This window comes from Thrips palmi, unplaced genomic scaffold (genome assembly GCF_012932325.1).
Source record: "Thrips palmi isolate BJ-2018 unplaced genomic scaffold, TpBJ-2018v1 HiC_scaffold_19, whole genome shotgun sequence".
Lineage (NCBI taxonomy): Eukaryota > Metazoa > Arthropoda > Insecta > Thysanoptera > Thripidae > Thrips > Thrips palmi.
In genome coordinates this window covers 9,432,878-9,444,890 of record NW_023144628.1, presented here as the reverse complement: position 1 = coordinate 9,444,890, position 12,013 = coordinate 9,432,878, and the positions used below count along the sequence as shown (strand labels likewise).

General features: G+C 61.0%; 1 protein-coding gene across 2 annotated transcripts in view; it reads left to right on the top strand.

Annotated features, from left to right (window-relative positions):
- The window catches only part of LOC117645744 (probable nuclear hormone receptor HR3), a 110,498-nt gene that overhangs the window by 5,833 nt on the left and 92,652 nt on the right, over positions 1-12,013 (top strand). The window contains exon 1 of one of the 2 annotated variants that reach the window (XM_034386125.1): positions 3,390-3,411. The exons of the other annotated variant lie outside the window; for it this stretch is intronic. Within the exon in view, the coding sequence (XP_034242016.1) occupies positions 3,405-3,411 (7 nt within the window). The 5' untranslated portion in view covers positions 3,390-3,404. Of the gene's footprint in view, positions 1-3,389; positions 3,412-12,013 lie in introns of those variants that run through there. 2 annotated transcript variants of the gene reach the window in all.

The window sequence follows — 12,013 nt, the reverse complement described above, 5'->3', positions numbered from 1 at the left end:
GGCACGGCGGCACAGCCAGGAGGCCGGCGTCGTCCTCGGCGTCGGCGGCGTTTCGACGCGCGAGGGGAACCGGGGGACCGGCGCCCGTCCCGTCCAGGGCGTCCTGCGCGTCCTGCGCGTCCGCGGCGCCGCGGTGTTGTTGTGGTCGAGCCAGGCCGCGAGCCAGGCTGCGAGCCGCCTCCCCGGGCCGGCCTCTCTCTCTCTGTCCCTCTCGCGATCCGTCTACCGCCCTCCCCCATCGAGGCGTGGCGACGCGTGGAGTAGTGGCGTCGGTGTGAAGGTGTCCAACAACAACAACAACAACCTATCGGTCCTCCTCAACGAGGCAGTGCGTGTGACCCGGAAGTGCGTGCGTGCGTGTGTTGTTTTGTATTTGTGCGTGCGTGTGCGGTGGGTGCGTGCCTACCAGTGAGAGTTTTTGGTGGCATCTTTTCCTGCTTTGTGTGTTTGTGCGTTTCGATGTGACGACAACTTGGTTCGGGACGTCCATTTTCCGCGTGGATTCGTCGAGCTTGCGCGCACAAATATAGTGCCTCCAACGCGGTGCTTTCTTTGTGGGTTGCCATCCTGAGAGACATAGCCGGAAGAGAGTACGTAGTATCAATGAAGAGGAAAGAAGCCGCTATTGGTCGGTTTTCCGGGGAGACAAAACTAGCGAGGACTTCGTACCTACGGAGCTGAAACGGTATCTTGCGTCCAAACAGGGAGACACCGAAACCGGACAAAAAAAGCGAACCGAACACTCGCGGCTTGAGAAATCGCGATTGACTCTGCACTGTGTGTGTGTGTGTGTGTGTGTGTGTGTGTGTGTGTGTGTGTGTGTGAGAGAGAGAGAGAGAGAGAGAGAGTGTTTGTGTGTGCTTCTGTAAGAGAGCGTTTTAGCGAGTGTTTGCGTATTTGTGGGCTTGTGTGTGTGGAGAGAGAGAGAGAGAGAGAGAGAGAGAGTGTGTGTGTGTGTGAGAGAGAGAGAGAGAGAGAGAGAGAGAGAGAGAGAGAGAGAGAGAGAGAGAGAGGGAAAAAGGGAGTAGTGTGAATGGGGTAGCGGGGGTGGCCGCGGCGGCGTGCGGCGGTCAGGTAGCCGAATGTAGGTTAGGAGTGCACTGGGCTGCTTGGTTGGGGCTGCAGGCCGGCATGGGGCCCTCCAAGGGGAGCGGGGCGGGTGGGGCGCGGTGCTGCGACAGTGGGGTAGTGGAGCGGGCGCTATCGAACGCCCAGCGCTGCCCTTCCTCCCCCCCCCTTTCCCTTTCCCACTTCACCCCTCCCCCCCCTCCCTTTCCCACTTCCCCCCCTCCTTCCCACTTCCCCCTCCCCTCCAGCCCTGCATAGCCAAGCCACTAAGGCGCAGTTCCAGTGTGTCATCCCCGAAACTCTCCGACGCACAACGCACCCGGAACAACATTTCACCATGGCAACCACAAATTTATATTTTTAAAATTTAAAACTTTGAAAAAAATGTAATGTTTTGATTAGAATGTGCTTTTGAGGGATAGGATTGTCTCACAGTTGATCAAAACGGGGTCAAAAATGCCGTTGCAGAATCGTGTTTAGGGCCGACTTTAAGCAACCACTGCGTCTGAACCGAGGTGGGCCTTCGTACTTTCTCAACGGGCATTTGGTCTTTGGACCTTCCTTTAGCATGCCTTTGTTACGGAGTGCGATTATGCGCTTTAGTTTGGGAGCAGTATTGGCTCAAATTTGGTCAAAACGGTCAAAAATGCCTTTGAAAAATCGTGTTTTGGGCCGACTTTAAGCAGCCACTGCGTCTGATCCGAGGCGGTATTTCATCCTCCGTCAACGGGCAATTGGTCTTTGGACGTTCCTTAAGCATGCCTTTGTTACGGAGTGCGATTATCTGCCTTAGTTTGGTAGCAGTATTGCCGCAAAGTTTAGTAGATATTTTGAATAAGTAAAGTCGACTTAAAAATCAGTTCTCGGTGGGGTATACGTCAACATGGCAACACTGAAAACTTAGGCACTCAGAACACATTTAAGTGCTCTGTGTGTCCTCAGGACAGTTAAATTTTCAGTGAAATTAAAAATTTGAAAATATACTATATATAAAATATACTATACTGATCCCCATAAGAGGAGCCTTCCGCTGCCAAAACCTAGAACCTCTCTCAGTCTCTCGCTGTGGCACTCACGGGGATGGGTCCTCCCCACTAGTGGATGCACAGCCCACCCCCCCACCCTACCCCACTCTTTTTTCACGCTGCTCCACCGCGCGCTCCACACTTTCGTCTCTCGTCCCACCACGGTCCCACCACGGTCCCACCACGGTCCCACCACGGACCCACCACCGCACGCCCGCTGCTCTCGGAAGCTCGTTGGGCGTCCAGGGGCGGCCAGGGGTGGGCTGGCTCCCCTTGGACTCGTCGGTGTACTTTGCGAAGGAGAGGGAGGGGGGGTGCCGCGGGGCCGACCCAAGGGCTTGGCCAGCTTGGCCGACTGGCACACTGCCGGTGCCCCGCCCCCCTTTCCCCCGCGTCCCCCAACCCGCTGATCCATTCACCCGGCGCCCCCACCACTCCAGCCGGTGGCCCCGCTAGCCCCGCTAGCCTAGAGCCCCGCCGGCCCCACCCCCACTGGCATTCGGCCACACCCCGGGCTGCACCGCCCCGCCGGCCCCGCCCCGGTGATCCATGCACTCCACCAGCAACACAAAGGAAGGCGTAGAGCAGCGCCTGGGTGGGGGGGGGGGGGCACTCGGGGAGGAAGGGGAGGGGGCACTCGGGGAGGAAGGGGGAGGGGAAGTGGGGGGGGGATTTTGTGAGTGTGTGTTTCCGACTTCGTTGAGGAGGACCGACCGGCCGCGCTCGGGCTTCGCGGACTTCGTGTTATTCGTCACTGTCTCGCTCGCACCCTCGGGGAACCCGGTGCACAGCGGCCCAGAAGACCGGTGGTGGCGGCCAAAATTCTAGACGAGTTTTCAGCGCCAGAGTCGCTAAATGGGACTCGAACAGGACGTGTGACCCCACCAATGGATTCCTCGTTCGAAGAGCAATCCATTGGTGGGGTCACGCGTTCGGTTCGAGTCCCATTTAGCGACTCCGGCGCTGCAAACGCGAAACGCTTCTCGAATTTCGGCTCCTTCCACCGGTCTTCTGGGCCGCTGTGCGGTGGGGGTGCGAGAGAGACGTAGTAGTGGCGAACCGCCCTTCTGAATCGCACGGCTGCAGCGGCCTCGTCGCGCCGTCTCGCGATGCAGACGGCAGAGCCGACCGCCGGCGCCGCGGGGCAGCTGTAGTGCAGTGTAGTGGCGGCCACCCCGCCACAGCGCCGCCGCCACGCCCCGCCCCGCCACGCCTCGCCACGCCCCGCGCACCGCGCCGCCTCGGAAGCAGCGGCAGCAGCGGCAGCAGCAGCAACCGCGGCCTGCTCGGCGACCACCGAGTAGCGCGGCCATGACAGGTAACGCCAATCAAACGCCACACTGCCAATCCAAGTGTGAGACCGTCTCACACTATTTAGTGCGAACCACGATGTCTCACGCTTACAAGTGTGAGCCACGCATGTCCTACACTTGCAAGTGTGAGACACGGCATGTCTCATACTTACAAGCGTGAGACACTGTTTGTCTCACACTTACGAGCGTGGGTCCTGTGGCATTAAACCACAGGGAACCATAGGCAGTAAGTGTGGGACGAACCGTGTCTCACACTTGTAAGTGTGAGACAAATGATGTCTCACGCTTGCAAGCGTGGGACAAACGTGGTTCACACTTGTAAGCGTGAGACATCGTGGTTCGCACTTAATAGTGTGAGACTGTCTCACACTTGGATTGGCAGTGCAATCGCACTGTCGCACTTGTGCGGCACACTCTAAATGTTGTACAGTGAAGATTCTCCATATTATGGTGAAAATGTTCCATATTATGGTGGTGCAGCCGACTTCGTAACATACCACTGAGAATTCACTGTACCTTATAGATATTTTGGCGAATTTCGTTGGTATTATGGAGAAAATCTCCACCGTAGTATGTTGGTGCAGCCTTTCACCGTAAGACATTTACAGTGCACTCCATGGCGGTGCGAGAGAGACAGAGCGACGAACCGCTCTCCTGAATCGCTGGACGGGAGCCGTCAGCTCGACAGCACACTGATTCCGAGAGTCGTTTTCGTCGCTCTGTCCCTCTCGCAACTCATGGGGTTGCCGTGGAGGTGCGAGCTAGACAGCGCGACGGAGTACCGGCTAGCTTACAGTGGTGACGCGTAGGCCGTAAAAGGCGCGAAAAAGTCAAACCCACCACAGAAAATGCCGCAACGATTCTTGAAAGCAGTGCTGCCACAAAAGTGGCAAAAAGAAGACAAAATTTCCCGCCATGCTCCAGTGTTGGCCGAAAGGGTTGCCAATCTCAGCGTGCTCTACTAGGGCTTTGCTCTCGCGACTTTGGCTAGCATGTAGGCCTGTAGGCAAACCAAAGGCTGTCAACCCTTTTGAATTTGCCGGCAAGTGACCGGGCAGACACACTATTGTAACACCGTAGGATTCCTTTCAAATGTTGCAAGACTTTCTTTGAAATACAATTTTGTATCGCCAGCAAAGGCGGCGGTGTCACCAGTTCAGGTAAATATTTACAACATTCACATTGAATTTATCTTTCAACACTGGGTTTCCCACGGTTCTTTTCATCGCTCTGTCTCTCTCACACTCCAGGCGTTTTATGTAGGGGAAGGGAGGGAGGGAGAGAGCGAGGGGAAGTGGGGGGATGACTCTCGGAATCAGTCTGCAGTAAAATGCGAAATTCTCCTTCGCTGCTTGTAATTCGTCTGCCAAAAGACGTCGATGGGCTGGAGGGCATCGCATCCCCCCTTCCCCCCTCCCCCTCTTCAACCGGTTGGGCAGCGTCACGATGCGTTGCTGGCTGCACACTGCAGCGCCTGCCAGTGCCGCCGCATTGTATGCTGCTGCTAACGGTCCAGCCCCCTCCCCCCACCCCATCCCCTCCCCCCTTCCCCCAACACGCCGCGCCCCCCGTCGCCGAACGGCCGAACGGCAACAACGGCTGAAAAAAGAATGGGGGACGGCGGAGAAATAACAGCGACATTCTTTTCAAAGGGGGGCCCGGCCCATGATGGCAGCGCGTCGTCTGCTGAGCGATTCCGCACAGCGCTTTCGTCGCCGCTCTGTCTCTCTCGCACCCCTACGGGGCCCGACGGGGCCCGACGGGGGCTGCGGGACGCCCCCGCGGGTGCGAGAGAGACGGCCTGTTCGGACAGGCGCGTCCCTGCCGCCCCCGCTGATGACGCGGTGGGCCTTCTTCGTGGCCAGGAGGATGGTGGCCAGCGCACAGTGGCCCAGAAGACCGGTGGAAGCGGCCAAAACTCTAGACGCGTTTTGAGCCGACGAAAAAGACTCTCCTAATCCGTCTGCTGCAGTGGGCCAGAAGACCCGGGCGCCGGCGAGCGGCATACGGTCAATTGTGGTTTAGCCCGTAATGGTAATGGCAATGGGGCAGGCCGCCGTGCCCCGTAGGCAACCCGGTCCGCTCCGGTGTCCGACGGGCTGGCCTACCTGGTGGCCGTCAGGCGCTAGACCGCGGGCCGGCACTGCTTGGCGTCGACGTCGAGCCAGGCCGGCCCAGCTGGTCTAGCCCGGTCTAGGCGCGTCTAGCGTTCCGTTAATCCCAACGGCACGGTACGAGCCCGGCCCGGCCGCGGCCTGGCCGCGCACGGCGAGGCGGTGGATACGGTGCTTGTTTCGAGTACCGCCGGCCGCCGACGGATTCAGAAGAGTCGCTCTGTCTCTCTCGCTCTCGTGGGGCTCTCCGTACCGGTGCGAGAGAGACAGAGCGACCAACCGATCTTCCGGATCGCTCGGCAGGCCAGGCACTACGTGACTCAGCCGACCTACGGAATGATTGCAGGGTACGGTTTTTGTTTTCGGCCTAAAGGTAGTCATTTTTTTCCCGAGCCGCTGGCTGGCGCATGATCCATCGATTCACGTGATATCTTGTTTTTCTAGGCGTAATGCGTTTTTATGGGCGTTGGATGGGAGGAAGTATTGCCGCTTCGTTTTCCGAGCTGCACCGCTGGTCCGTCTTCCCACCGTAACGCGGTGAGCGCGGCGGGGTGGGCCATTTTACCAATTCCAAGAGGACCGACGTTGTTAACACAACGGCAACCGAGACATCTTACCTTGCCGCTGCAGACATAATAAGCTTTTTGCCGGGAGAGCTCACGAGGACGGAACTATCCGAGTGTCCAGGATGCTTCCTGCGTTCCTCGAGAGATGACCAACGACATTTCCTGAGCACGGGGGTGCCTGTGCCTGGTGCGGGGGTGTGTCGGGCCGGGAATAGTCGGCACTGTAAGTGAGGCTGGGCAGCGCTTTCTCCATCCTCATCCTTAACCTTACTGTAGCATGAACAGTGCACGACCCGGATTCCTCGAGTAGTCCTTTGGTGGGGTCACACGTTGGGTTCGAGTCCCATTTCGCGACTCTGCACCTCTAAAGGCCTCTGGGATTTTGACCGCCTCCGCCGCGCTTCTGGCCCACTGTGCGTCCGGGGGGGTGACGGCGGAGCCCTCGCACCTCGCAGGGCCCTTGGTGGAGGCGGGGGCGCCGCGACGGCGTGGCGCCGCGCGGCGGCCACAGAGTCTCTCGCGCGCGGCGTACCGCCGGCGTCGCGGCCCCGCGCCCTGCGAGCCTCGGCGGGTAGGGGCAGGGCAGGGCCGGCAGGGCACCACGCCAGGCAGTACCAGGCGGGCCGACCGGGCCAGGCTGCCTACACGTGTGCCGTTCGGTTCATCGACCCCCGCGGGGGCCCGGCTGGGCAAGTCCCAGCGAGCGGCGAGCCCCTGGCTGCCCCTGGCCCGGCCGGTGGGCAACCCGGCGAACGCGCGCGGCGGCGCGTCTCCGAGCCGCACAGCTGACTGATTCCGAGAGTCGTTTTCGCCGCTCTGTCTCTCTCGCTCCGATCGGGCTGCCGCATGAGTGCGAGAGAGACAGAGCGACGAGTCAGGCTGCTGATCGGCGGCGTCCTCGGCTCGTCTGGCCCACTGTGATGACGGAGTGGATGACCGTGCCGTTTTTCCTCGACACGCGAACAGGTGCGTGGCGGGAAGGCTAAATCCCGGACGGTGCCTTCGTCACGCTGTCTCTCTCGCACTGATTGACCCGTCCGTGTGGGTGGGAGAGAGACAGAGCGACGAGGCCGATCGGACTTGGGGCCGCCATGAGAGCGTGCTGACCAGGAGGCTAGGACAGCCCGCGGGTGCAACAATGTCAGAGTGCGTGCGGTGACGCTGCACTGTACAGGTACAGCCCGCGGGCATGCCTGGAGGCCTCCGCCAAAGTGTCACAGTCCAGCCCCAGTGCCCCTTCCCCGCCCCTTCCCCGCCGCTGCCCGGCAAGGTCCGAATGGGAAGGCAAGGACGGCCGTTACCCGCAGTGCCGCGCCGCGCCACGCCGCCGCGTCCGCCGAGAGCGACGTAGTTGCCGGCGTCGCCGTGGGATGGCGCTGGCGGCGCTGCGGGCGGCGGCCCTTGCCGACGGCGCTCTGTGGGCCAGAGGACCGGCGCCGCCGCCGGCGACCAAAACTCTAGACGCGTTTTGAGCTCCAGAGACGCTAGACAGGGCTCGAACCAAACGTGTGACCCCGCCAACGGATTCCTCGTTCGGAGAGCAATCCATTTGGTGTGGTCAAACGTTCGGTTGAGGCCCACGTCATGACTGGAGCTCAACGCGTCTAGAACTTTGACCGAGGCTGTCTTCTGGCCCACTGTGTAGTGGTGGATCCAGCGCCGGCCTGAGGGAGGGGCGACGTGGACGTGCCTCTTTCGGCCAATGACAAGTTTAAAGTTTTCGCCCACCTTTTAGGCGGCTAGGGGCCGAGCAGGATACATTTTCCTCCCCCCCCCCTCTCCCGCTGGATCCGCGCGGATCCGCGCCTGTCGCCAACGTGTTCGAACGCTCCAGGCCGGCGATACTCCTCGCCCCGGCGCTGCTGGCGCGGCCCTGCCGGCGATACCCCGCGCCTCTTTCCGGTTCGTACCGGATCCCTTTCGCATCCTGGTAGATCCCGTTCCCTCCCCCCCCCCTCCACGCGCGGCCGGGCGGGCCCAGGGGCAGATCCAGAGACGCGGTCTGTGGGAGATGTGCTAAAGTTGCTCACTCACAGGGGCAAGCGCGACCTTTTGCGTACCTTTCTGGCGGCTTCGCGTTAACGCCCCGCCGTCCACTCCACAGTGGGCCAGAAGACCGGTAGACGCGGTCAGAGTCCCGGACGCGTTTTGAGCTCCAGAGTCGCTAAATGGGACTCAAACCAAACGTGTGACCCCACCAATGGATTGCTCTCCGAACGAGGTATTCATTGGTAGGGTCACACGTTCGGTTCGACTCCTGTCTAACAACTCTGGAGCCCAAAACGCATCCGGACTTTAGGCCGACGGCGCCAGTCTTGTGGCCCACTGTGTCCCCTGGCCTGGCACGGCCATTCGAACGGCTTGGGCGACAACCCCCGGGCAATTCCAATACGGCCCTCAGAGGTCGCTCGGAGGCGCGGGAAGGGTGTTGCTCCGGAAAGCGATGGCCATTGTACTACGTTCACGTTACGTGCGTGCCACGCGTGCGTGCAGCGCGATAGCCACACGGGGGTGTGCGTGGGGGTGGGGGCGGGGCGCACGGGGGTTGCTGCCGGGAGCACTGGCTTCTCTTAAGGTCTGTGACCTGAGCCGTTCTAGCGCGGGGGGCCTGCCGGCCTGCGTGGCGTGGCCCGCGGCCGTGCCCCACCCTTCTGCGCGCTGCGAGCCTCGGTCACGTCGCGGAGCGCGGAGCCTTCTTCTTGTGCTGCAGCGCTCGCAGAGGTTCAACCAGGCCATCGCTCGCTGTCTCCCTCGCACCTCCACAGGATGCCCCGTGAGTGCGAGAGAGACAGCGATGTTTGAAAGCTGCCTGCTTCTTAGCTCGCACCCTGACCAGGTTTTTGACGCTTTGATGCCCGCGTCGCCAAGGGTCGCTAAAAAAAAAGCAGTGTCCAATCTCGAAAGCAATTTTTCATCCCGTAAAGAGCGAACCATATCCTTCCTCAAGCGACCCCACTGACTGATTTCCGGTTAGCAGGTACGTACCGGCCACCGCCTCACCACCCCTCTTCCCTGGCCCTGGTTCGCCTCGAGAAAAATTGCGCTGACGTGTGGCCGTTGCGGGCACACTGCAGTGCGATCTGCCGGTGCCAACTGGCGTCGTGGCGGCTTCGGATCTGGGCTTCCGCCAAAGGCGACGCCGAAGGTGCCAAAGGTGTGGAGGCTGGGCGTCGTCGGGTTGGCCGGCCAACGCCTCCTGGCCGTCGCACTGCTTCGACTGCTCCGACCAGCTCCACGAACATCGTCTGCAGCAGACTCATTTCGAGAGTTGTTATCTCTCTCTCTCTCTCTCTCTCTCTCGGAGCGTTTTGAGCTCCAGAGTCGCTAAATGGGACTCGAACCGAACGTGTGACCCCACCAATGGATTGCTCTCCGAACGAGAAATACATTGGTGGGGTCACACGTTCGGTTCGAGTCCTGTAAAGCGACTCTGGAGCTCAAAACGCGTCTAGAGTTTTGGCCGCCGGCTCACTGGTAGAACTCAAGCGTAGTTTTACGCCTTTCTTCAAGCGTAGTAGAACTACGCTCGGTTTCAAGCATAGTTCTCCATTCTGCCCCTCTCCCGCCTATCTAAATGCATGGGAGAATTTCTTCTCTACGCTTGACGTCAAGCGTAAAGTCTTCAAGCGTAGTTGTATGCTTGAATCAAGCATACAACTACGCTTCAGTTTTACCGGAGCTCCGGTCTTTTTCTGGTCCGCTGTGCTTCGCCGTGTTGCCCCGCCATAGCCGCCATACAACGCCGCCGTGGCTGCATGCTGCACCTGTGTCTTGTTTGAGGGGCCGGCGAGGCGCTGCCGCTCCTTGACCGCCCGGTGGCACGGCGTGGCACGGCACGGTACCGCACGGCGTGGCACGGGCGAGCAGGCCCCTTGCGTTTACCTTGCGCTGCTGCACGCTGCAGCTCATCAAGGAGAACACAGGGCCGTTTGGAATGGCCTGGCGCCGCCCCCGGCCGCCCCGCTGTGCACACCGCCGTGGCGCGCCTACCCATACCCGGTGGGGCGGCCCCGCGTCGCCCCGCGTGGGGCTGCGCTGCTCTGACCCAAATTTGGCCGCTCGCACCCCGCCCCGCCCCGCCCCGCCCCGCCCCGCCCCTGCTCCGCACTCGAGAGGCCCTTCGCCCTTAGCGCGAGTCCGTTGGCACCGTGACGTCAATCGAAGGGCCGCCGACGGGCCGAACCAAGGGCTGAGGCGCTGAGGGGCTCGAGAGGCGGCCCTACAGTGGCGTGGCGTGCCTTGCAGTGCCGTGCCACGCAGGGATAAGGGCCACAGGGCCACCGTGTCTCCGCCGCGGGTCTGTCTCCTATGCCTGCCGTCCTAATGTTTGTCGTTCGACTTGCTTCAGTAGTAGTTCGCCTGCCCCCAGCGCTCTCTTTCTCTCACACACTTGCTCTCTTCCCCCACCCTTCGTTCCGTTCCCTTATTCCAACCGTTCGACAAGACGACTCTCGGCATCAGACTGCTGCCAGACACACTGCGAGCAGCGTCAATTGGCGCTGCCACGCTCACTGGGGTCGTTTTTAAGGGGTTGTTTCGGCCACCGTTTCACCTTCGGCCAATTTGAACAACCATCAGAGATCGAAAGAGATCGGGGCTTCTCAAACCGTTTGACGAAGCACACGTTGGCGCGCCGCGTCGGCGAAAACGTCTCGGCAGCGCTTTTCGCCGACTTTCTTTCTGGCTTCCTGTTTTTCCTCTTTTCCTCTCCTGTGCCTCTCCTCGCCTCTCCTCCACTTCGGATGGCTGCGTTGCCCGGCAACGTGGCGCCCGGATTATCGCGGAATAGGGAAGGAGAGCCCGGAGAGGGAGGGAGAGGGAGGGAGAGCCCTGAGGGAAGCGCGGGGCCTCCAGGGGAGGGGGTGGGGGGGGGGGCTGGGGCTGCACCAGGAGGAGATAGCGGGAGAGCACGCGGGGCGTGGCGTGGCGGGGGTGGCGGGGGGGGGGGAGATAGTTGTTTGTGTGTATCCTTGGCGACGTGGCGGGGTGGCGCCAGAGCGGCCGGAGCACGCCGCCGGAGACGCGGCACTCTCGTACCACATCGATTTGGGAGGGGGAAAGGACGGCTGAAAAATTGAAAAGACGGGACTAGAACACACGCCTTTACAGAACAAGAAGCGGCCCAACCGAGTGCGTCGCGCGACTGAAACTCGCCGTCCGCGTTCAGTCGAATCAACGTCGTGCGTCGCTCGGATTGCTTCGTTCTGTTTTCATTTCCGCCCCAAAATTGCTCTATTACACTTTCGTCTTTGATAAATAGATGATGTCACTCCCCGGTCGAACAATAATGGGGCTGGAAGTGGTGTTAAAATCGGGGGCCGGTCTTTTACTGACGTTGCCTGCAGTGCCCCTGTCGTCCCGGAGCTAGGCTGCCCGCTCGGCACGCGGTGCTGTTCTTCCTCGCCCTGGTCGTCGTCCCCGCCCTGCCCGCCGTGCCGCCCCACGTCGGCTCCTTTCAATTTCCGCTGCCGCGACGCGAAATTCGACGGGCAGTCGTCTGATTCCGAACAGTGCTGATAGTCAGAGAGAGAGAGAGAGAGAGAGAGAGAGAGAGAGAGAGAGAGAGAGAGAGACTGTTCGGAACGAACCGAGCGCGATAGAGTAGCCGCCTGTCCTGCCCACTGCCTTGTGCCCGGCCGACCGGCCGGCCGGCCCGACGCTGATTATCATAATTCAAGACAAAATGAAAGGGCGGACTAATGACGCTGCTCCGCCTCGGAACCCTTGGAACTTTTGGGCGGTGAATGTCATGAACCCCGGCAGGCTGGCCGGCTGGCAGTGGCGCGGCGTGGCTTGGCGTGGCGGGGTGTTTCGCCCCGGGCCGCCCTGCCTAGCCGTGCGCCTAGCGAGGTGACCTCTAGTGACCGCCGCGCGCAGCCGCGGAAGGGATCGCCGCACCCCGCCCCGCCTCACCCCGCCTCACCCCG